The sequence below is a fragment of the Anastrepha obliqua genome, chromosome 4 (assembly GCF_027943255.1).
Source record: "Anastrepha obliqua isolate idAnaObli1 chromosome 4, idAnaObli1_1.0, whole genome shotgun sequence".
Taxonomy (NCBI): domain Eukaryota; kingdom Metazoa; phylum Arthropoda; class Insecta; order Diptera; family Tephritidae; genus Anastrepha; species Anastrepha obliqua.
In genome coordinates this window covers 17,843,431-17,867,174 of record NC_072895.1, presented here as the reverse complement: position 1 = coordinate 17,867,174, position 23,744 = coordinate 17,843,431, and the positions used below count along the sequence as shown (strand labels likewise).

Below are 23,744 nucleotides of genomic sequence, written 5' to 3'. Positions count from 1 at the left end.
CACATATTTTCAGATAGGCAAGCGGCTCTAAAAGCTCCTCTATCAACAACTATCACCTCTAATCTCTACATAGTAATACTACGCTGGATTCCGGTACATGAAGGGCATGAGTGAAGTGAAATGGCTGATAGTCTTGCAAAACCAGGAGCAAATATGTAACTTACTGGTACTGTGAACTCACAAAAAGCCACATTAATGAATATGTTAGGAAATGGGAGGAAGGGAAATTTGCTGCACACTGGCTAAACTGTGCCGGTCAGCGTCAAGCCAAACTATTCCTAACTCCCAACAAAGGAATATCTGACAAGCTTCTCTCACTAAGCAGAGTAGATCTGCGTCTTTTAGCAGGATATCTTACAGGTCACTGCAGCCTGAGGTATCATCTAAATAATATTGGTCTATCTGAGACCAATGTCTGCCGCTTTTGCAAAATGGACAAAGAAAACTCAGAACATGTTATTTGTGGATGTCCTGCATTACGCTGACAAAGACCACCTTTGTGGTACCGTGGTATCTCCAAGTAATATTTGGAACAACAAACGAATTCTCCGTTTTAATTTAAATTTTGAACTTTGACTCAAATCACAAATCTTAATTTATGTTTATTTTTACTTTGCGATCAGCTGTTTTTCATTGTCATTTTGCTCTCTCAATTTCCCCTACTTTGAAAGTTTGTTTGGATATACCTATTAACACCAAAACTTGATAATTATTACAAATTATTTGCTTTATGAACATACCCAATGTAGTCAAATCTCTTTCAAACTGTGTTTCTATAAAAGATGTTTATTTAAATCCGACATTGCTATACAAAATACTAATATTCCTTTCGAGAGAGAAAACTCCCAGGTAAATCTTGCCACTCAAGTCTAACAGATTGCGCGATTTAATTTTGATGAGACCAGAAAAGGCCAGGGAGCTGATGTTGTCTATTTAGTTCAAGATTCTCATAACCATTAAGGGCTTCATTCTGAGAAAGGCAAAAGCCACAATCGACGGCCCCACAAAACAACTTACAAGTCCCTAGCTTTTCTGCTCAATACGTAACATTTGTCCAAGATTTGAAGTATACCAGCCACTCAGTCGTAACAGGAAGTGATAAAATGCAAAGGACTGACCTTCGGAAGAAGAAGAAATCGAATTTAAACCGAAACATTTTTTTTTGTATACTCAATAAGATAATCTGACACTAATTTTGCAACAAAATCCAGACTACACTTTTCCAGAAAAGTGAATTTTTAAGTCTTAGGGGATTTACAAAACTTAAAATTCGTAAGCCAACTTATTTAGTAAAATTTTAATAAAAATAATAATAAAATTTCGGATTTCCTGAATGTGTGTGAATATTTGTATTATAATCGAAGTTTTTTATGATGAGTTTATGATAAGAGAAATGAGTAGTTTTGGGCATTTGAGCTGATGAGTTTATGATAAGAGAATTGAGTAGTTTTGGATATTTGAGCTGATGAGTTTATGATAAGACAAATGAGTAGTTTTGGCCACCTGTGCTGATGGGTTTATGATAAGAGAAATAAGTAATTTTGGCCATTTGAGCTGATGAGTTTATGAAAAGAGAAATTAGTAGTTTTGGCCATTTGAGCTGATGAGTTTATGAAAAGAGAAATGAGTAGTTTTGGCCATTAGTGCTAATGAGTTTATGATAAGAGAAATTAGTAATTTTGGCCATTTGAGCTGATGAGTTTATGAAAAGAGAAGTGAGTAATTTTGGCTATTTGAGCTGATGAGTTTATGACAAGAGAAATGAGTAGTTTTGGCCATTAGTGCTGATGAGTTTATAATAAGAAAATTAGTAGTTTTGCCCATTTGTGCTGATGTGTTTATGATAAGAGAAATGAGTAGTTTTGGTCATCGGTGCTGATGAGTTTATGAAGGAGAAATAAGTAGTTTTGGACATCAGTGCTGATTATTTTTTGATAAAAAAAAATGAGAAGTATGATTATTAGTGCTGAGAAATTATTATGACAACAATAAGGACTTTAGTTGTCAGCAGTTATTACATTGTAAGAATAAGAATGATTAGTTGCCTTGCCTTTAGAGTATAATAGATATATTTCTCAGTTATAAGAAATTGCTATTGGTAAAAGAGAGATAGAATATCACACCGACAAGAGGAAACTATCAGAACCTTCCCATGGCCAGAACGAAAATGTGTTAATGAGGTTAGTGATGATGATAATATGAGTGCTTATATGATAGTCAGCTGTCTTGTAGGGTTCCTGTCGCCCTAATCGAATATATTTTATAATTTATGTCATATAATATAGTGATTAATTTCGATAAAAGCTAGAAATTTTTAAAGCCGTGGCCAGATTTTCTCTTGACGGTATTGGGGCGCACGAATACGTTTGCAGTGTAAACAAACTGATTTGAGTAGAATTTCAAAAATCTTTTAATTTGTAGCTTCGTAGTAAATGGTTGCCAGTTTATAATATATTAGTTTTTTCTTTTTTGTGCTTTTGCATTTCACACACAGAACACTGCTGCCTTTCCTGCATATGCCCTCGTACTGCACTCAACGTGCTCTTGTACCACAGAGGAATGCAGTTAGTGGGCCATTTTACATAATTTGTCGACGTATATACGACGCGCAATGCACACCATGTCCAACTAATCTGTTTATCTACAAGATAAGCTCTGGCTATGAATCTGACGCTTAACACAACAGAAAATAACAAGCCATAGGAAAACTATTGTTGTAAAAACGAAGCTAAAGAAAGAAAAACAAAATTGAAACTTTCCTATTTGCACACAGACAAGTTGTTTTTTGACAAGTGATGCAACTCTGGTCGCAAAGTCGCTAGATCCTGCACCAGCACCTCTCTACTACCATTCCTGCCATTCGTTTATCAACGGACATTCAGCCGGACACCTCAAACCGAGAGGAAAGTGAAGAGCATTCAAAAAGATGGCAGAAAACGACAACAATACCACAACGGACGTCAGCCAGGAAGAAGAGCGGCAACAACAGGACAACTCCCGCATGGCATTTGCCCGCTCGCCAGTGCCCGCACCAGCTCCAGTCAGAGCGCCACAACAAATTCACCAACAAGAACAATGTGGTGCGAAAATATTGCAAATGCTACTGGGTATTGCGGTGCAACCGAAAATGCAAATAGAAACGATGAAGCCGGAATCAGGAGTAGAACAACAACAGCAGTCGCATATGGAATTGAGCCAAATCGAGTTAATCTATCGCGCGGAGGGTAATGCAAATTTGGTGCTCGCATTGCCGCAATTTAAAAAAGTTTTGCGTCTGCCAAAAACTTCACTGCCACTTCCGCTGCCGGCTACTAGTCACAGCAACAGCAACAGCAGCAGCAGCAGTTCTAAGTACAACAAAATACAAATTGGTAATACTCAACGGCAACGAGATGTGGAAGTGGTCGACATAGAGTGGCAGCAACATCAAGAATCTCAGCAGCAGCAACAACAATCACAACAAACTCAAGAACGGCAATTGCAACGTCAACAGAAGCAGCTAAAACGGCAGGAGGTAGTCCAAAGTGCTTCCGACCCGGCTGTAAATCAAAATGCAAAAGGTTAGTTTTTGTGGTAGGATATTATGCGGTGCGCTGTTGTGTCCTAGCGGTAACAATATCGACCCGCAGCCAGCCAGCCAGCGCAACCAGCCAGCACAACGTCATTTTTCCAATGCAATATCGTGTGGGTTGAGCCGCACTCAGCATAGCAACATGCTGGCATATTGTTTATTTTTCTCGAAATGCTTGTTGGCAAAACTTGGCACGAATCTATACCGAAATGTGTTTATTTCATTTATTTGATATAAAATTCTATGCCTTCGCCGGTTGAAAACTGATTGGTGCAGCAGCTACATTCCGTGCCAGATTCTGCTGCACATCAACTTATCTACATAAATACTTTGACTACTGCGCATAGTTTCATTGCTGGTCATTTTATTGTTGGCTAATTTATTTCAAATTGTAACCACAATTGCAGACTTGACAATGGAGGATTTTGTGGCTTACATCGAGGTAATACGAAATCTGCTTGGAAGCGAATATGTCTGCGAGACGGAGATTGTGCGGATAGCCAAGGAGGAGGACATAAGGTGGATAAATGAGCAGATTCGAGCAGAACGACCAGGTATGTAAAGAGGCAGATATCACAATTGAGATCTGACATATAGAGAAGGTAATAAATTTTGCTTAAAAATCCAGCGTACGTATTTATGTAGTTAGTATGTAGCATGTAGCATATACAGTGATGAACAAAAGTATTGGCACAGCGAGGTACATCCGTGTTAACATTACTTTTTTTTTGTTGTGCCCACCGGAGAACGTAGGTTCGAATCTCCATGAAACACCAAATGAAAAAAAGTTTTTTTCTAATAGCGGTCGCCTCTCGGCAGGCAATGGCAAACCTGCGAGTGCATTTCTGTCATGAAAAATCTCCTCATAAAAAAATATCTGCCGTTCAGAGTCGGCTTGAAACTCTAGGTCCCTCCAGTTGTGGAAAAAACATTAAGACGCACGTCACAAAGAGGAGGAGGAGCTCGGCCAAACACCCAAATCCGTTTATTTTTAATTGACATTAATTATAAAAAGAAAAAAGTACTTCTTATTACGAAATAAAAGTATTGGCACAGTTAAGGGGTTGTATACAGTTAGAATTTTCAAAAAATCGATTTTTTTTTTATTTTTTAATGTACATATAATTAAAAATACACACAGAAAATTTAATATCGTACCGATGAATATTTTCGAAGTTGCACGCAAATTTGAAAAGGCGTTTCAGAGTGCTTGAAAGTACAAGGCCGGAGCGGCAGCGCGTTTTTCTCAAAATGGTGTGTTCAACATCGGTGACCAACATTATTCGAAAACGGCTAAACTGAATAGTCTCAAATTTTAACACGAGCTTCCTTCCTAAATGTATTTTTTATTTATTAGTCGTATAAAGCTTTTAAGGTAGTAGCCCGGTGTGACGGGTTCAAAAGATCGAATTTTTTTTTACATTTTTCGGAAGAAAAACATCTTAAAAATATACTATAAAAATGTCAGACAGAAATTTTAATTATTTTTAAAGTTATAGCTAAAATAAGAGAGCGCGCCGTAGTGTGTATGAAAGCGTGTGACACGCCAGCAGCAGCTGTTGTCGAAACTTTGAACGCGTTTTTCTCAAAACCATGTTTTCGAAATTTCAGGGAATCACTGACTCAAAACTATTCAACCGATTTGGTTAAAAATTTAACCCGTTACTCTAGACACACATATCTAGATCCCGGACCTTTAAAACATTTAATTTTTAAATAATAAACTATTTAATTTAAACAATTTATGAAGAACAAAATTAGATTTTGAGAACTTCTGAAAAATACCGCAACAGAGAATGTCATTAAAATATATAACTTTATTAAAGCAATCGGTCTAATTGAAAGCTTGTAAAATTGTCATTTATCCTATACTTTAAAACTGAAACATAATCTCATAATTACCAAGCACCGAAGACCCAAGCAGCTAGTGTGCTCTTTTTTTTTAAGTTAGTGTAATATTTTATATTATTCTAATAAATAATAATAATAATAATAATATTTACTAATCGAAGATTTTTTCTCGCCGAAATTTTGGTCAAAAATCGATTTTTGTTTTTTGAGAAGCCGCCATTTTGATAAAAAAAGTGCGTGTAGCCTGAAACTTTCAAGGCAGACAAAGAAAGAGGGAGAGACCCAAGAGAGAAAGAGAAAGAGAGAGAAAAAGAATATATATCTAAATAGAAGAGAATACAAATAGACAAAATTTACAGAAAACGGAGAAGGGCCGCCGGACACAAACCGTTGCAACAACGCACCCGCACAAACGCAGCGATTGCAGCACCGCAGCAACGGCACAAATTACCGCAAGGCAATACCAATAAATCCGACGCCGAAATGGATAACACTTTATAGTACGCACAACCACTAGCCAGGAAACGGAAATAAGTGTCAAAAGTTGTTGCCAAAATGCAAGAACTTGACTTGCATGACATGTGGTTTCAGCAAGACGGTGCCACATGTCACACAGCACGCGTAACAATGGACTCGTTGAGAGGCGAGTTCGGTGAAAGTTTTATTTCACGTTCGGGACCTATCAAATGGCCACCCAGATCATGCGATATAACGCCTTTAGATTATTTTTTGTGAGGCTATGTTAAAGCTCACGTCTATTCAGACAAGCCTGCTTCAATTAACGCATTGGAAGACAACATTAAAGCATTTATATGTGAGATACCGGCCGAAACATTGGAAAGAGTATGCCAAAATTGAACTAAGCGGATGGACCATTTGAAGCGCATTCGCGGTCAACATTTGCATGAAATAATCTTCAAACATTAAAGTATACGGACTGTACTAACGATTTAAATAAAAATTTCATGCATTTTTCTGAATTTTACGTGTGGTTTTTTGAAAAACTTCCCTATAGCTCTTAAAAAATCACCCTTTATATAAGATATAGCTCTCTCTTTCTCTCCTTTTCCTCTACGTTACATCTTTTTTCTCTTTCGCGGAACGAAAATGTCCAAAACGTTGCATGGCCTTGAAATTTTACTCTCCATTCTCGCTCGTCCATCGATGCCTAAGAAGTTTCACTTCAAAAATAACAAAATAAATAAATAGAAGAGAGGAGAAGATAAATAAAAAACTAGTTTGTAAACAAAAAAATATAACAAAAATCTACAAAATACGCTAGAACAGCAGCTGATGCTGTCAAACTCGGCGCCGAGGATATACTTTTTTTTGCGGAAAAAATCTGTTCACCATGGGCCCGCTGAATGCACAAGCTTCTGCATTCACGATGGATCCCATCGCAAATATCTGGCTACTAAGAGTGTCCTTCCAATCCTTTTTCACACTCCAAAGCACTCGCACCCCACCATTTCACTTAATACTTGCCATTTATTTGCTATTTGTAGAATTTTATGCAGCATCATTCCGAAGCAATACTCTTTTCAATTTCCTCAAAATTGTTATGTACCATCAAGCTGTAATAGGACCATACCGCCACCACTCAGTGGCATCAATTTTGCAGCATTTGCACTTTTTATTATGTTCCATTGCTTGCCAGACCCCGCTTGTTACCTTTCGACATTTATTCGATTTTGGGCTACTGCTGGCAAAGAAATACAATCGATCATAAAAGTCTTCTATGCACTTCGGTACACCAACGGGCGGGCGTCTGGATCATAAGCTGGCTGGCTGAAAGCATTCAAAGTCAGCGTGGCTGGCATTATTCTTGCTGCACAATGTATGTTTGTAACTACTTGTCGGCACTCCTCCTTCTCCGCCTCCTCTTTTATTCATAGGACCATCTTTACGGTGAAGTGGAGATAGAAGGTGTCGGTCGTTGGTGTAGCAACAAAATTCCCAGCTGGCTTATTAAACATTTTAGTACTCGCCAACCGAACAATGACAAGCAGCAGATGACTCAAAAGTGTTACACACTGCCGGCTTGGCTGGCACATCAGATAGATGGCTAGATGGCCATAGCAAATAAGATGGCCATGTGCCTTGTGCTTGAATGGGGCAGCGTCTATTGACACACATGGTTGTCGAGCAATATTTCATTCATGTTAACATTGTTGTGCATGTTTCTAATACTCCTACAGCTCTGGGTAAATATTCCGCCAATTTAGCTGTGACCATAAAGCACAAATGCATCCACATTGTGCAATATTTAAGTAAAATGCCCATTTCTTTAGCCTTACAGCTCTTACAGCGCTCACCTCTTGGTCACTAAAAAATTTTTGCATTTTCATCAATTGCATTTTTTAACTGTACTCTCGTTTTCTTCTTTTTTCTCATTTCAATTTTCATGCTTCTTTTATCGGCGCATTCGGCTTGTGACGACTTCCCCTACGGATTGCCGCCCCCATTGCAACGACGGCTGATGTTAAACTATACATTTTGGTTGGCTATGGATATGGCCTGCTGCTGCTGCTGCTGCTACTCCTGCTTATGCAGCTCATCGCCGGGATAAAGAATTTTGTGGGGAATTTGGTTTGCTGCTGCCAGATGCTACACGCTTGCCAATAGCATTCGATATTTTACTTTCCAATTTGCAGGTGAGTTTGGCAGCGCTACCATTAGATGAATTATGATGGTGTTCAGGTGTATTGCTACACGAAACTGATCCCAAACACACACACACGCACATACCATACTAGAACCTATGCATAGGTGTTGCTGGGTCTAGGTACTAAATCCATTCACTGTGGGTATTGGTTATAAATACTTCTTTTTGATGTATTTTTGTGTGTTGGTTTTTTTTCATTTTTGGTGCTGCTGTGCATTGAACAACACCAATTTCGGCTTCTTTATTGCGCCATTGGTGCAACGTGGTCATGCAACAACGGCAATAAATCATCCGACTTGTGTTTTTTTTGTTTTTGTTTTCAACTAAAATGCAGCGAAAATGGTGAATTGCAATAAAGAAAAAATAAAAAAAAAAACCGAGGCGTAGAAAGAAAGATTTTTTCACAAATATGATCGTTAACCTGGTTTAGAAGCATTTTTCGGTGCTAAGAGCATTTCATTAAAAAAAAACAATTTAAATCTAAGTTGGCATTTTATTATGATGCAGTTTAAAAAAACAAAAACCTTATGCAATTTCCTGTACACGAAGCTGCTTTATCGTGCGTTTATGTGTTGGCGTACGTGAAGTATTTTCAAGGAGTTTGTGGAGTTTTCCACCAATGCAACAATAAAAATTAATTAAATCAGTGAAAATCACAAGCAGTGGGAGGGGCGGGAGGTCAACAAGTACGCGCAGAAAAGCGGAATGGGTGTAAACTTAAAAGTAGTATTTTTCTGGTCTTCGAAATATTACCTTTTAAGTCTTAGACATGGACACTTATGAGGAGATTCCCATTCCCCAGCTTAAAAAAATTGATTTTGTTTTTGATCGATTCTTGTTTATTAGACTTTCAAAGAACTCTGTGCAAAATTTCATGCCGAAATTCGTTAAATTGACGAAGTTATGCTTGATCAATGAACTCGGCGCGCTCCATAATACTAAGAAAGCGCGCGAGCAATAGCCGAGCCTTAATGCAACGAAAGAAGCTCGAATTTTATGTCGGGGTCAGCAAATGGTACAAAATCAATTTTTTTAAGAGGAAGAGGGAGTACTATATGGTCCTGGAATAGCTGATTAACACGAAAATGCTGTGAGTCTTAAATATATACCTTTTTTCACATAAATATTTGAATGCTTTTTTCTCAAAACAGCATTTTTTTATACGGCCGCCATGATATCTCGAGAACTATTCGGTCGATTGCTGTCAAATTTGACACAAATCTCGAAATATCTGTCTCTATCATAAACTATGGAAAATAAGATACATGCATGACTTTTTTTTATAAGTAAAAATCCGAGGAAAAAATGTGCGAAAAAACAAACTTTGTCTTTCCACCATCGCAGTTATATTAATTTTCGAGCAAAATTTTTTCCAATAACTCATACTGAAACTTTATTCATAAGGAGTAAAATGCCATTTGAATTTCTCCTTTCAAACAACCTGGAGCTGAGTTGTCGTGCCGGCCAGCGACCAGGAATTTTCATATAATAGAAATTTCACCTCGAGCGTTGTCAAGGCCACAATTTTCCAGAAAATCGACCAAAAATTGAAGTTGATTTTATATAATGCATAATAAATATGGCTGTAAATTTTCCAAAAGATTCAACTGATAGTTTTCCCAATAAACATTCGTAAAAACCCCGTTTTTTTTGGCGTTTGTAATGGGAATCCCCCTTTATGAGATCTTTCATAAATTTTATTAGGTGCGCAACTAAGTTCCCGCTGTTTGTCATTATATGCCGCCAGCAGTGTGTGCTAGTCGATTCTAAAATAACCTAAACTTCATAAACCAAGCTTAGACATAAGGTAAACAAACTGCTTCGACACATTAGTGATTTCGTTTTGGTATCATAAACTTTTGGTTTTGTGAAAATGTCCTCATTTGCGGGAAGTGTTGATTTTCCTCTTTCATTGGAAAAAACGGCGCATCGACAGCTACAAGAAGTTTATGGAGATGCTGCTTTAAGTGAAACAAAGTGCCGAGATTGGCTCCGTCACCTCAAAGACGGTGATTTTAATGTTGACGACCGTCCGCGTGAAGGAAGGCCAAAAACCTTCGAAGACGCTGAATTGGAGACATTACTCAATGAGGATCCGTGTCAAACGCAAGAAGAGCTTGGCTCAGTATTAGAAGTTACCCACCAATCCATTTTCAAGAGATTGTATGCTTTGGGAATGATTCAGAAACAGGGGACTTGGGTTCCTTATGAGTTAAAACCAAGAGGTGTTGAACGTCGTTTTTCCGGCTATAAACAACTGCTCCAGCGGCAAAAAAGGAAGGGTTTTCTTCATCGCATCGTGACGGGTGATGAAAAATGGATTCATTACAGCAATCCAAAGAAAAGAAAGTCATGGGGACTGCTGCCCAATCATGCTTCTACGTCGTCGCCTCGGCCGGATATTTACGCTGCGAAGGTTATGCTATTTATTTGAGGGGACCAAGTAGGTGTTATTTATTATGAACTATTGAAACCAAGCGAAACCATCACTGGGGATCGGTATCGACTTCAATTGATGCGATTGAGCCGAGCACTGCGCGAGAAGCGGCCGCAATGCGCGGAGGGGCATGAAAAAGTGATTCTACAGCATGACAACGCTCGGCCTCAAGTTGCCAAACTCGTTAAAACCTACCTGGAAACACTGAAATGGGAAATTCTACCCCAACCGCCATATTCTCCAGATATTGCGCTCTCCGATGATCCGATCGATGGCACATGGTCTAACTGACCAGCAGTTCCATTCATATGAAGACATCAAAAAATGACTTGATCCGTGGATAGCCGCAAAAGATGAACAGTTTTATCGCGACGGTATACGAGATCTACCAGAAAGATGGGAAAAAGTATTAGCCAGTGATGGGCAATACATACATACTTTCAGAATAAAGTTGTATTTTCATCAAAAAACAGCGAGAACTTTGTTACGCACCTAATATTTATAACACAAAAAAAGAACTCGAAATGCTTTGCTTGGACCAAGACAAAGTTATAGAAGAAGAATTCGCTAGCGCCATAAGAAAATTTTCATGCATTTTGTTTTTGCAATTTATAAGTTAGATTGTCAAAATGTCAGTTATAATGTAAACAAACAAAGAAGTAGGCACTTTGACATTCCAATTACCAACTCGCAAGCCAAAACAAATCAGCTGCAATTTTATCGAACTCGCCTTCAGTTTTATCGAACTCGCCTCCAACTTCATTTCAGCATCTGCAATCCATTTTTCCCCTCGAAGCTCTTTTTATCATTTTTGGAAATAAATGTTTATCTGAAGTAATTAAATAAGGATTATTTATTAATCTAACTATTGAAGAAAATTAAGACCTCAAGCCTGATTCGATCGAAGACCGGCAGACGCACAGAAAGCGGTGCGCCGTCCCATCCTCCTCTCCACATGCTGGACAGAGTGCACTGTCTGAGATGCCTACCTTTTCCATGTGCTTCGCCTATAGAGAATAGCCCATCATCAGTCCAACCAGCTGCCTACAGTCCCTACTCCCTTCTGTGATAGTCGATCGGACATGGCAGGTAACATCAGTTTTACCCATCTGAAGCCTCTTTCAGCCTGCCAAGCTCGCTTGTAGGTTAAAGTAACCCGTTTGCTAACCGTGGCTTTGATTACTGCAGAAAGCAGTGGCAGAACGGGATCCGGGCCAAGAAAGCCATAGAACACAGATGGATTCCATGTACAATCCAGAGCCGGAGTCGTGTTCGATCCTGGAGCCATCCGCGAAAATGCTAAAGCAGTGTTTGCCGGGCTCATTTTCAGAATTTGACCACAATTGAGCCTCTGGCAGCACCACACTGTATCTCTTGTCAAGCACGACTCTGGATGGCATGGAGTCAAGGGGCAATAAGTTAATCAATTACATATTCGTCGTTACTGCTTGCAACCTCTTCTTAGCTCTCGACCAATTTGTTGATGCCGTTCCACTAAAAATCGCCTGGTCTGGTATCAAAGAAGTTGTTGAGCCAGTTTTTAAGGACCTCTGTGTTATCGAAGGTAATGCCCTTCATATGGTTTGACAGGGAGCGGAAAAGATGCTAATCGATCGGTGCAAGGTCCGGAGAATACGGCGGATGCTGAAGGGCCTCCCGTTCGAGCTCTTGGAGTGCGGCTTTGTCGACTTGTGCAACATGGAGCCTGGCGTTGTCGTGAAGGAGTGTGGTCTTTTCAGTCGAATAGGCTACAAAAAGGTATCGTTCAGGAATGGCGCTTTCTGATAGCGGTAAGCACTTGAACCTGATTTTGGCCCGCGAGTTCTTCAGTTGCTTGTTATTCCTGTAAGCACCTGTCAATCGATCAATCACACGAACAATTTATATGAATGGAAAACCATTTATTTTTTTATATTTTTTTCCACTCTTAATTTTTATTCAGTATCTGCAATAAAGTGAGACATCAATTTCTTCAACCTCGCCATTATGCGCCTGCAATCGAATACGATATTTATTTTCAATTTAACCTCTGGTGAACTGTATTGACGGCAAATCGCATTTTCATATTTATATGAATTATGTAAATTATGCCCTTCATAACGGGTTTCTTCATGCATTTTATTGTTCATACTTTCCAGCTGCAATTGCGCATTTCGCTGGAGACTTACAAGTACAACACCGAACATCGAACAATTAACAATATTTTGTTTCTTCTTTTCTTTTCACGAATACAATAAAACAACAATAAAATATATATCATCAACAAAAAACGGAAAACATTAAACACAACAATTACACTAACAAAAATGGCGAAATGTAAAATAATGCAATCGAAGGCGAAATTTATTGGCAACACATTCGCCATCGAAATAAAACCGAAGCAGGGTTGGCTGCTGCCGCCTGATGTCGTCAACAAATTGTACTTTGACCTGAAGAGTCCAATGCGCACCAAGGCAATGGTGGAAGCGACAACAACAGACGTCCAGCGGCCGGAAGTGGAAGGAGACAAGAGCCACGCTGCACGGTGTCGTTTCTGTGCCATGCAATACCTGAAGGTGAGTGGAAGAGTGTGAAGAGTGGAAAAACAAAAAGAAACATAAAAAGCGAAAACATAAAAGGCAGCGCGCAGAGAAATGATAATACTTCGTTAGACAACCGGCTTGCCGCAGCATTGCCGGCAAATAATTCCGTTATTCCGTTTTTATTTCGTGCAATTGCCCAACAGCATTGGCTGCCACGTGGTATAAGCAACATCGGAGCTGCTGTCAGCCATATCCATTCTTCCGTCGCCGCCGGTGCAGCACGTTGGCGTAGTGAAAATTGTCATTGAATGCGCTGTGCTGCTTTATTGTCTTGCCACGGGTATTTTGCTTTTGCTCTTCTGGTCGACTGCCGGAGAGCATTTCTTATGCAAATTCAGTCGTTGAACCGCAAACAGATTCCTTGTTTTCAGTTGCTCTGCGCCCTTCCTGCTCTTTCGTTTTATACTTTTTATGCTCAGCTTGTACGAGTATTTGCATCTTTTTATGTACGCGCATTTACGTGTTGCGCTTTTTATACTGATTTCATTTTCCCGCTGCGTCTCTTTTTTATTTCTGATTTTTTAAAATTATTATTGTTTTTTTCTTTTTGTTTTTTTTGTGATTTTTACATGCAGCTGCGCACGGGTAAAATCAACAAGCGAACTTCTTATTGCCCGATGGCGTTATTTTCCGGGTAAGTTTTGCGGCATCTGTTGGAATTTTAAAAGATTTCTGATATGCGTATTACGGAAGTTATGATGAAGTAGTATGACGGGGAGCCGCCCTCTCTAAGCCGCTTTTGATTGTTGAATTATGCCAAAAAAAGTTTTTGTTTCGAAAACTTCAAACTTTTTATGCATAATTTATTCCCCTAGTTATTTTTTACAATTTATTTTTTATTTTTGTTTTCTTATAACTGCATATTTGCCACTGATATTATTTACTTTTGATCGCTTTGCCCTTTTTTAATTTTCTCACAGTGTACCTGCCAAAATGCTTGCGGCCATCGATGCACTTCTGCAATGCCCACAAAATAATTTAAGAATATTTCGTAATGGAATTTTAATATATGACGGCGAAAAGCATTTATATGACCATTTAATTGAGCACTTCTTTCCTGGGTAAGTACGTAAGCATGAATGTGGAGACATGAAAATTAGTTGGCTTCGCGCAATGCATTGATTTGTGTGGCAACTGTGCGGTAAAGTGTTGCTGCGAATGTAAGAATTCGTTCATTAACTTGTTTTTGGAAAAGACGTCGCTCCAACTCTAGGCGAATCTATTAAAGGTGGTATCGGCAAATCAGCTGATATGCTTTTTTCTTTCGCCGTGTCCATGTGGTTGTCAGCACAGAATGAAACAGAATCTTTAGAAAATTTCGAGGTATGCAGTTTTGTAGGCCATTGAAAGTGAAATTTGAAAAAAGCGAGTCAAGGAGCACCGAGAAATTGGAAACTCCTAAAAGGATCAGGCTAAAAAGCCTATAGTTTCGAAACAGAAAGTAAATAAAAGGGTAGACAGTCAAGGGGGAAAGGAGTAAAGGGGCAGAAAGTAACAGAAAGAAAGGGAAAGTATAGAATCAAGGCGAATTTATTAGAGGTGGCGCTGGTAAATCAGCTGATATGTTGTTTTTTTCTTTCGCCGTGTTCATGTGGCTGTCAGCTCAGAATAAAACAAAGCGAATTCATTATTTGTTTTCTACTTTTCCAGTACTTCGCTCTGACAATCAAACGTACAACACATTGTTGTTGGTCTAGTGCCACCACCTTTAATGAATGCGCCTTACCCCACCTCAAGTTCCGCAACTGCCGCAGCTAACTCCAGTACTACCAGTAATAAATTACTAAAAGTGTATCTTCAAAATATATCTGGACTTCAGACTAAATGCTCGATTGCTTATATGAACAGTTCTTTGCTAGGCTTTTATATCTTTGTATGCCTTGAATCGTGGCTGAATGAAAACTTTTTCGACTGTGAAATTTTTGACCCCAATCATTAGTGATGTTTTCCGAAAAGACCGTGATACTGTCAAATTTGGATGTGCCAGAGGTGGTGGACTTCTCATTGCTGTTCGGAGAAAACTTCGGCCATCATTTGTAAAACTTTAGGCCAGTCAGTTTGGCATCGTTCTGTTTGAAAAGGCTAGAACGAGTGGTACAGAAACACATTCGAGTGAGGGTATTGCTGAGCAATCTACTTAGTAGAAATCAACATCAAGTCTTACACGAACTGGCCGTACAGCTCTTCTAGCAAAATTGAAGCCGGGCTAGAAACTGACGAGTATACAATGGGCGTGTTCGTGGACATTGAGGAGGTTTTTGGTAATGCCACTTTTGACTCAATATGTTCCTCTGTCAAATCATTGTAAAATGGATATATTCCATACTCTCTGAGAGGCTACTAACCGTTGGTGAGAACAGCGACGAACTAATTATCGTCAGGGCCAAGCACGCATGCCTCCTCCAGGGGCCAACAAACTCAGTTACTCGATACACCCAAGGACCAGTGAAGACTTACTCCAAATGTTAACAGCGTACTCTAAGTGAGAGCAGTTTATAGGTATACGGATCAGACAATTCGGATAAAACCTAGAACCGAGTACGATTTTGAAAGAATAAAATTAATGGGATCACGAAAGGAAATCGAATAAAACCCCAAGATCCTTAAACTCTGTTACACTTCGTAGTGCATTATTAGGATGGTGTAGGATGAATTGAAAATGTACTGACGCCTCGAAAATGTTAAACGAATAAACTATAAAGAAAATAAATGAATAAATGAAAACATATTTTAATATTCGAAGACAGACGCGTCCTCATGCACCATCGATGCAAATTCTTCACGCCGGGTTGAAGCTTCTGAGACTCCAATCAGTTCATAGCAGATTTTTTTTTTTTTTTTTTATTTTTTATTAACGCATCTTAAAGTATAAGCAGAATAACGTTTAGAAATTACAACTAGTACAACGAAATAAAGATACTAACGAGCAATTTTTATTGAACATATATATTAAAAAGGAAAAAACTAAGATGCCCCAATATTCATAAATTCATTATAAATGTATAAATATATAAGGTACAGCTGCTACTGTGTGCCCATCTGGTCTGAAACTGTTTTACGCTTGAGCCGCCGACGATGAGTATTTGGCTGAAGCAAAGCCAATGCTTCAGCGTTGACATGTGTACTTAAACGTTGTCTGTGAGCCATGGCGTACTTTTTCGCCACGTCAGTGATGGGTAAGATACCAAGATCGCGATGGAGGTCGAGATTTCTCACATAGTATGGAGCATTGACGATGTTGCGCAACACTTTATTTTGGAATCGTTGGATAATTGTCATGCAAGATTCGCTTGAGCATCCCCATAGCTGAATGCCATACGTCCAGACCGGTTTGAGTATTTGATTATATAGCAGTAGTTTGTTGTTCGTTGACAGAATAGAGTGTCTGCCAATAAGATAAAGAAGGTTTTTTGTTTTTAATTCCAGCTCTTCACGCTTTTTCTTGACATGCGCCTTCCAACGCAGTTTAGCATCAAGGGTTATACCAAGATATTTTGCCTCGTTGACGTACGGTATATTTACGCTGTTTATGTAGACTGGCTTGTAAATTGTTTTTTTCAGGCCGAATACAATGTGAACTGATTTGGAATTATTTAATTTGATACGCCATTTTTTTGCCCATGTTGCAATAGAACTCACCGCTGATTGCAATTTCGTCGTTGTAGTCTCTATCACTTCTCCAACTGCTAGGATAGCCGTGTCATCTGCAAAGGTTGCGGTAACGTATTGCTCGTGAACCGGTAAGTCATACGTATACAAGAGGTACAAGAGAGGGCCTAGGATGCTTCCTTGAGGTACCCCCGCGCGTGCTTTTTGCAATGATGAATAGGCGTTGTCAAGTCTGACACGAAAGTATCTGCCATCAAGGTAGGAAGAAAGGATTTCGCAATAATTCCTGGGCAAAATCAATTTTAGTTTGTGGAGTAAGCCCGTATGCCAAACTTTGTCAAACGCCTGCGAGACGTCAAGGAACACCGCTGCGCAAACTTTGTTTTCCTCTATCGCACACTCTATGGTTCTAACAACCCTGTGAACTTGGTCGATAGTGGAGTGATTTTTCCGAAAGCCAAATTGGTGCGTTGGAATAACTCTCTTGTTTTCTATAATTGGCAACATTCGAGTCAGTAACAGTCGTTCAAAAAGTTTGGACAGCATTGGTAGCAGAGAAATAGGTCGGTATGAAGACACATCATTTGGCGATTTTCCGGCTTTCAGAATCATAATTACTTCTGCTGTCTTCCAGTACATAGGAACATACATATTTTAACAAAAAACACAAATTAATCAATTGAGACAGACAAGTAACACAATTAATGGGCAATCTCTGAAGAATTTCTGCAGTTATGAGGTCGAAACCAGGCGTTTTTTTCGTTTTCATTCTGAAAATTTCGCTCATTACTTCTTCGTTACTAACTGGCTCAATGCTGACATCGCTTTCAATCCAATTTGACGAGATGTCAATATCTTCAGATCCATCATTGGCACAGAAGGTTTTACAAAGATTCTCTGCAAATAAATTTGCTTTTTGCTCATTGGATTTTGCCCATTGGGTGTCGTTTATCTTGATGGGTGCTATGTGTTTCATCGGTCGGTTAAATGACTTTGCTGCCTTCCATAAAGAGTAGTCTGTGGATTTATCAGATGTGAGGCTCTTAAGAAATCGATTGAAATTATCATTTTTAAATGACTGAATTTGAACGTGTAGTTGTTTTGTTGTTTGGTTGAGTTTCAATTTGTCCTCAGGATATCTGGTTTGCTGCCAACGACGTCTAAGTTTTCGTTTTTTATTTATTAGCAACTTGATATATGATGGGTATTTTTTCTTGTTTGATGTGACTTCTTGCTGGGGCGTACTGTTCCAAGCTGCGTTTTGAATTATTTGCGTGAACTGAAGCACGGCATCATCAAGGTCATCAACAGTCACGATACGGCCGGTGTCTACCACTACAGCTTGTAGTTGCAGTTGGAAGTAATGCCAGTCGGTGAAGTTATTAAATAGACGAGGAGATGTTTTATTTAGTACCGCATTCCCTGATACTTCTAAAAGGATCGGTGAGTGGTCAGAGTTCAGATCGAAGCCTTCGGAAATAGAAAGATGGTTTGCGGGAATATTTTTGAAGACAAAAAAGTCAATCAAATCAGGTACTTTGCTGGTGTCTGTAGGCCAATATGTTGGCTTGCCAGTTGAAATTATTTCGCAACCTCTTTGTCTTATGGCCTTAAACATTTCGCGCCCTTTCGTTGTTGTAAGCCTAGACCCCCAATGTACGTGCTTAGCGTTGAAATCGCCTCCTATAATAAAACGCCCTTTGTATCTTTCGATGAGAGATACGTAATCTTCAGATTTTAGTTGATGTCTGGGTGGGCTGTATAAAGCTGTTAGTAGTATTTGTTGCTCGAAGGCCTCGACAGAAACGGAAGTTGTTTGAAATTCCTCGGCGCTGAGTTGGTCTTCCAAGTGGTGGGAAATATTATTTTTTATGAGAACGGCGCTGCCACCTCTTGCACAATTGTTGGGGTGAATAGTATGGTATAGGGAATAATGTTTAAAATTCAAATATGAATGTCTTGTGAAGTGTGTTTCAGCTATTAGGCATACGTCAATTTCGTCGTTGTTTAGCAGAACTTCTAGCTCTGTTTGGTGTTTAGCTAGACCGTTGGCATTCCATAATATTATTTTTAGTGTTTTATTCATAGTCAAAAAATTGCATGTTTTGTTCAAGGGCACACAAACGTTTTTCAATTGATTTGAAGATTTGGCTTTGTTCATTTAATTTGCTTAATATAGCTGAAAGGGGATTTTGCACAATAGGTTCGTTCGGTAATAAATTTTTGGTAATTTGTGCATATGTAGCCGGTTTATTTATTATAGGGATTTTTGTCGGATTATTTGTAAGACTTTTAGTAGTTGTAGCACGTTTTGGGATTGTGTGCTCTTTGTTTGTACTATTTGCTGGTTTTGAATTTTGGGATCGCTTTTTCGTTCTAATCTTTTGGAGTTCTTTCGCCACTATACAGCCTCTGTAATTTGCAGGGTGGGACTCTCCGCAGTTACAACACTTTGGGCTTTCTAGCTCAGTTTTTTTGCAATCAATGGTGGCATGCTTACCTGCACATTTGACGCATCGTGAGGGTTTCCCGCAAAAGTTTTTGGTATGGCCAAAAGATTGGCATTTTTTACACTGCGGTATCAGATTTGTAGATTTGACAGGTTCAACTTTGACTATGGTGTTCAATATATTTTGAATTCCGTAAATTTTTTTCACATCTTCAGACGGATCGAAGGTGATGAGAAACATTTCAAGTGGTTCCTTTGTTTTCCACTTGAGTTTGTTTACGGCGCTTAAAGCATTTAGCCCTTGTGATTTTAAGTCATTCACTATTAAATCGCTGTCGCAGGAATGGTGAAGATTTTTAATTATTACCTTGATAGGTCTATTTTGCTTATTCTCATAGCTGTGCCAAGGAATATTTTCATTTGACAACAATTTTGTTACAGACCGATAGTCATACGAATCGAACGTTATTACTTTGTATGCATCGTTGTTTAAAAGTTTAATGAAAAATTTATTTTTTATTGTGCCAATAAGTTGACTATGAAGTTTTTTAAAATCATTATTACCATTGATAATTATTGGAGGAGGACGAGGTATTTTACTAACTTGTTCCGTTTTTGTTGGTTTTGTTGAATCATTAGCACTACTTATAGACTTTGATGGTGTTACAGCTTCAGGAGAAGATTCAGCTTTACGTTTTTTGGATGGCCTTTTTTTCTTTAGGATCCAGTCGGTTTCTCTAGCAAGTTCTTCTTCATCAGTTTCATAAACTTCAGCACATGTTTTTTTTGTGATGTTTAAATCAGTTTTATTATCATCAGCGCATTTAGCAGATTTAAGTTTGCTGTTTTCTATTTTAAGATGGGATATCTCATTTTGTAGAGCAGAGCATAATTTTTCTAAGTCAACAATTTTTTGCATTAGGTCTTTATTACGCACTTCACTGTTTGTGTTGGAATGATTGGGCCCACCACCCTGTGGTGGAGAACCCATTTCACCTCGGTATAGGCCGTATGGTAACACTCTTTTCGTAGGGTCGATAATGCAGTGAACGGTGACAGCTGGTTGTCAGCCACACGAGATTTGTTTACCTACACTCGCGATAGCGGAGTTTTGTTTAGTTGTTTTTGTTTTGTTTGTTTTGTTTTTGTTTTAGTTTGCTTTTGTTTACTTTATTAAGGTTAATTTTCCACTAAAAATAAATGTCGTGATTTTAAATGCTTGTTATGTGCTGGTATTCGTTTGCAGTATCACACTCCTACAAATGCAGTCCTTGCTATTGTAGTTTTTATTATTCTTTTAAGGGATTTCGATCCCTCTTCTCACCCTTTTTTCAATTCTCTTTAACACAAATTGTATTTGTAACACTTTCACCCCATCGTATGGCAATTGCCATGATTTATGGGTTTATCAAGTATCTTATTGTGGGTTTTTAAGGTATCTTAGAATTTTTTAGACGATTTTGCACCCGTCTGTTATTTTAACGATTTGCTTATATTATTGCGATATTTTTTCACATATTACAACATTAATTTGGCAAAATTCACGCAGTCGAAAACACAACGACTACTTCGCACGACCGTTGTTTTGTTTATCCACACGACCGTTGTTTTGTTTATGAGAAGCAGATGAGAAAATTTTTAAATTGTGCGCTAAGAGCAAGAAATTCGATATGATATGGTAGCAGTTGATGCCAAAAAACCATCGTAAACAATGTTTCTGGTATTGTCCTCTTTACCAGAAGGAGGAAGCTTGATGGACTCGTTCTGCCTAAGCTAAAAGGAGTCACAATCCAGCTATCCAAAGAAATCAAATATCTTGAAGTAATCCTCGGTAGTAAACTCCTTTGGAAGTCATACATGGAAACAAAGACGTCGAAAGCACTAACTGGTAGTGCAAAGGTTTCTTTGGGAAAACGTGGGGTCGTTCTCCTAACAAGATCCTATGGATCTAAACGGCTATGATAAGATCTATTATCACCTATGCATCAGTGGTCTGCATGAGTATACTCTCTCTCGTGGAAGTCAGGAGTACCTTGTAGAGACTACAACGCACTGTGGCCATCTGTTGTACCGGAGCTCTTCAGGCCCGGCATTAGATGCTCTGCTTAGTCTACCACCAGTTAATTTTTTTCTCCAAGGAGAGACCTCGAAGACCATCTGCAGGCTGAAACGCAATGGGAATTGGTACGGCCCCTGTCCGGCATTTTACGCCGAGAGTAGGCATTGACTTCGATCCAACCATTCTCGACATGCTCTCGTGACTCCATGCTATCCAGAATCGTACTTGGAAAGAGATACAGTGTGGTGCTGCCAGAGGCTCAATTGTGATCAAACTCTGAAAATGAGCTCAGCAAACACTGTTTTCGCATTTTCACGGACGGCTCCAGGACCGAGCACGGTTTCGCGGGACAAAACTGCACTTTGCTCTTCGAATGCTTGTATCTGTGTTTCAAGCGGAGGTTTATGCTGTTCAAGAAGCGATAAACGTTGTTGTGGAAAACAGGTGAAGAGGCAGATCTGTATGTGTCTGCAGCGACGGCAAAGCTGCGTTCATGGCCTTAGACAGCCCTCCAACCATCTCAAGGGTAGATGAGTACTGCAAATCCAGGTTGAACTATGTCGGTAGACATAATATTCTGGTGGTAACATGGGTCCCAGGGCACGTGGGTATCGCGGGTAACGAGATCTCTGACTCTTTAGCTAGGATGGGCTCTGAGGCTAACTTCTTTGGCGCGGAGCCCGTTCTGGCACTCCCTTCTGCAGCCATCAAAGCCATAGTTAGCAAACGGGTTACTTTACCTCACAAGCGAGCCTGGCATACTGAGAGAGGCTGCAGATGGGCAAAACTGATTTTACCTGTCATGTCCGATCGACTCTCGCAGAAGGCAGAAGGCACTGTAGGCAGCTAGTTGGACTGATGACGGGCTACTTTCTATGGGCGAAGCACTTGGAAAAGGTAGACACCTCAGATAGTGCACTCTGTTCAGCATGCGGAGAGGCGGATGAGACGGCGGACCACTTTCTATGCGTCTGCCCGGCATTCGATCGAATCAGGCTTGAGCTCTTTGGCACTGATGTGTTAAGAAGTGACCACTTCGGCTCCTCGTCACCACAAGATCTACTCAGAATTCTTCGGAGGTCGAGTAGATTTAAAGAAAATTAAAAAGGGAACCCGAGTGCGGTGCAATGGACTTGATTATTGTGTCTGAGCGCGGTACTTACTGTCCCGACAACAAAAAAAAACAAAAAAAGTGTTTGAATAACAAAAAGTATGACAAGCTATTGGGATTAGCGTACCGTGGAGTCACAGGAGCCCCACATATATACTTTGAGACCCGGAAGATTTCTTTGTATCACTATTTTACTTAACTAACCCCTTAAAAACGGTAACATCGATTAAAATTTAACACCCATTTATTAATTTAAATGCCTTTTTTTCTTAATTGCTTTTGAAAAACTAACTGCAGAAGTTGGTTTTATTAAATAATTTGAAAAAAAAAAACAAAATTTGAAATGCTTTTTGTTAACGTAATTTTAAAAATACTGTACCTCCTGTGCCCGCCATTTCCCGCACATTTCGTATTTAAACTGCAAATAAATGGAACAGCCACAGTTGCGCAATTACATTTGCAGTTGAGTGCGGTCACAATGGACCTACTGCTGCACATTTCGTTGCACACTTTTGGGACTTTCATTTTTCCATTTTTACTCTCCTCTGCCCCAGAAAAAAATTCAATAAATAACGCAAACTAAACAATTCATTTATTTATTCAACCATTTTTCGTTTCCACTGTAAATATATATTTTGAAAACATTTTCCGCTTTTGTAAACTTCTACTTTTGCCAACTCCCCACCATCCATTCACTTTGCCTCGTACGGCATTTCCCTCGATGGAATGCCAACACCTACCTTGGCACGGGACCGACACTCGTCGTCAACGCGCCACATCCATAACATAACATGACATTGCAATGAAAACTGCAATTCTATTTACAACAAAAACAACAACAACACCAACAAAATTGACAATAAAATGTGAAAAATGGCGAAAATTGTGCAACAGCGGCCAAATACAGCTTTTAAAGGATTTGATGGTGGCATGTCTGCTGAGGGACTACACGACTAACAATAGCAAAAAGACCAGTAATAGCAGCAAAAGCAACAGCAGAATAAACGATGACAACGCTGCTGACTGTGGTGGAACGGCCAAAACTGTCGCTGGTCAGCCACACTTAAGCGCCACTTCGGAGCGACGCAAACAAATGGAGAAGGAGGAGGGCGTGGAGGTAGCGGGGGAAGTAGAGCAGAAGGTGAAAGAAAGTAAGATAATGCCAATATATCGTGCAGAAGACACCCACACAGCCGCAGCCGCAACAGCACGTCCGGCTACGAGAGGTCTGACGACGATGACAAGGGCAGTGGCGCCGGAGACATATTCGCAAGCACAAATCACTGAAGTGGAAATGCTGTGCTTACCGAAAAATTGTGTCCTGCAAAAAATTTTGCATCTCCAATTGTTGTCCAAGGTGAGGTAATGTACAGTTTAAGTGTTGCAATGAATATGTATGTGTGTGTGTGT

At 39.4% G+C, this 23,744-nt stretch overlaps 1 protein-coding gene across 11 annotated transcripts in view; it reads left to right on the top strand.

Annotated features, from left to right (window-relative positions):
* The window catches only part of LOC129245411 (calcium and integrin-binding family member 2), a 58,748-nt gene that overhangs the window by 5,049 nt on the left and 29,955 nt on the right, over positions 1–23,744 (top strand). For 3 of the 11 annotated variants that reach the window (XM_054883542.1, XM_054883543.1, XM_054883541.1), the window contains 7 exons: positions 2,495–3,560; positions 3,979–4,125; positions 7,976–8,076; positions 12,861–13,079; positions 13,682–13,740; positions 14,027–14,167; positions 23,229–23,691. In XM_054883542.1, coding sequence (XP_054739517.1) covers positions 2,927–3,560; positions 3,979–4,125; positions 7,976–8,076; positions 12,861–13,079; positions 13,682–13,740; positions 14,027–14,167; positions 23,229–23,691 — 1,764 coding nt within the window. In that variant the 5' untranslated portion in view covers positions 2,495–2,926. Of the gene's footprint in view, positions 1–2,494; positions 3,561–3,978; positions 4,126–7,975; positions 8,077–12,860; positions 13,080–13,681; positions 13,741–14,026; positions 14,168–23,228; positions 23,692–23,744 lie in introns of those variants that run through there. The other 8 variants (XM_054883544.1, XM_054883545.1, XR_008582409.1 and 5 more) reach the window with 6 other exon arrangements.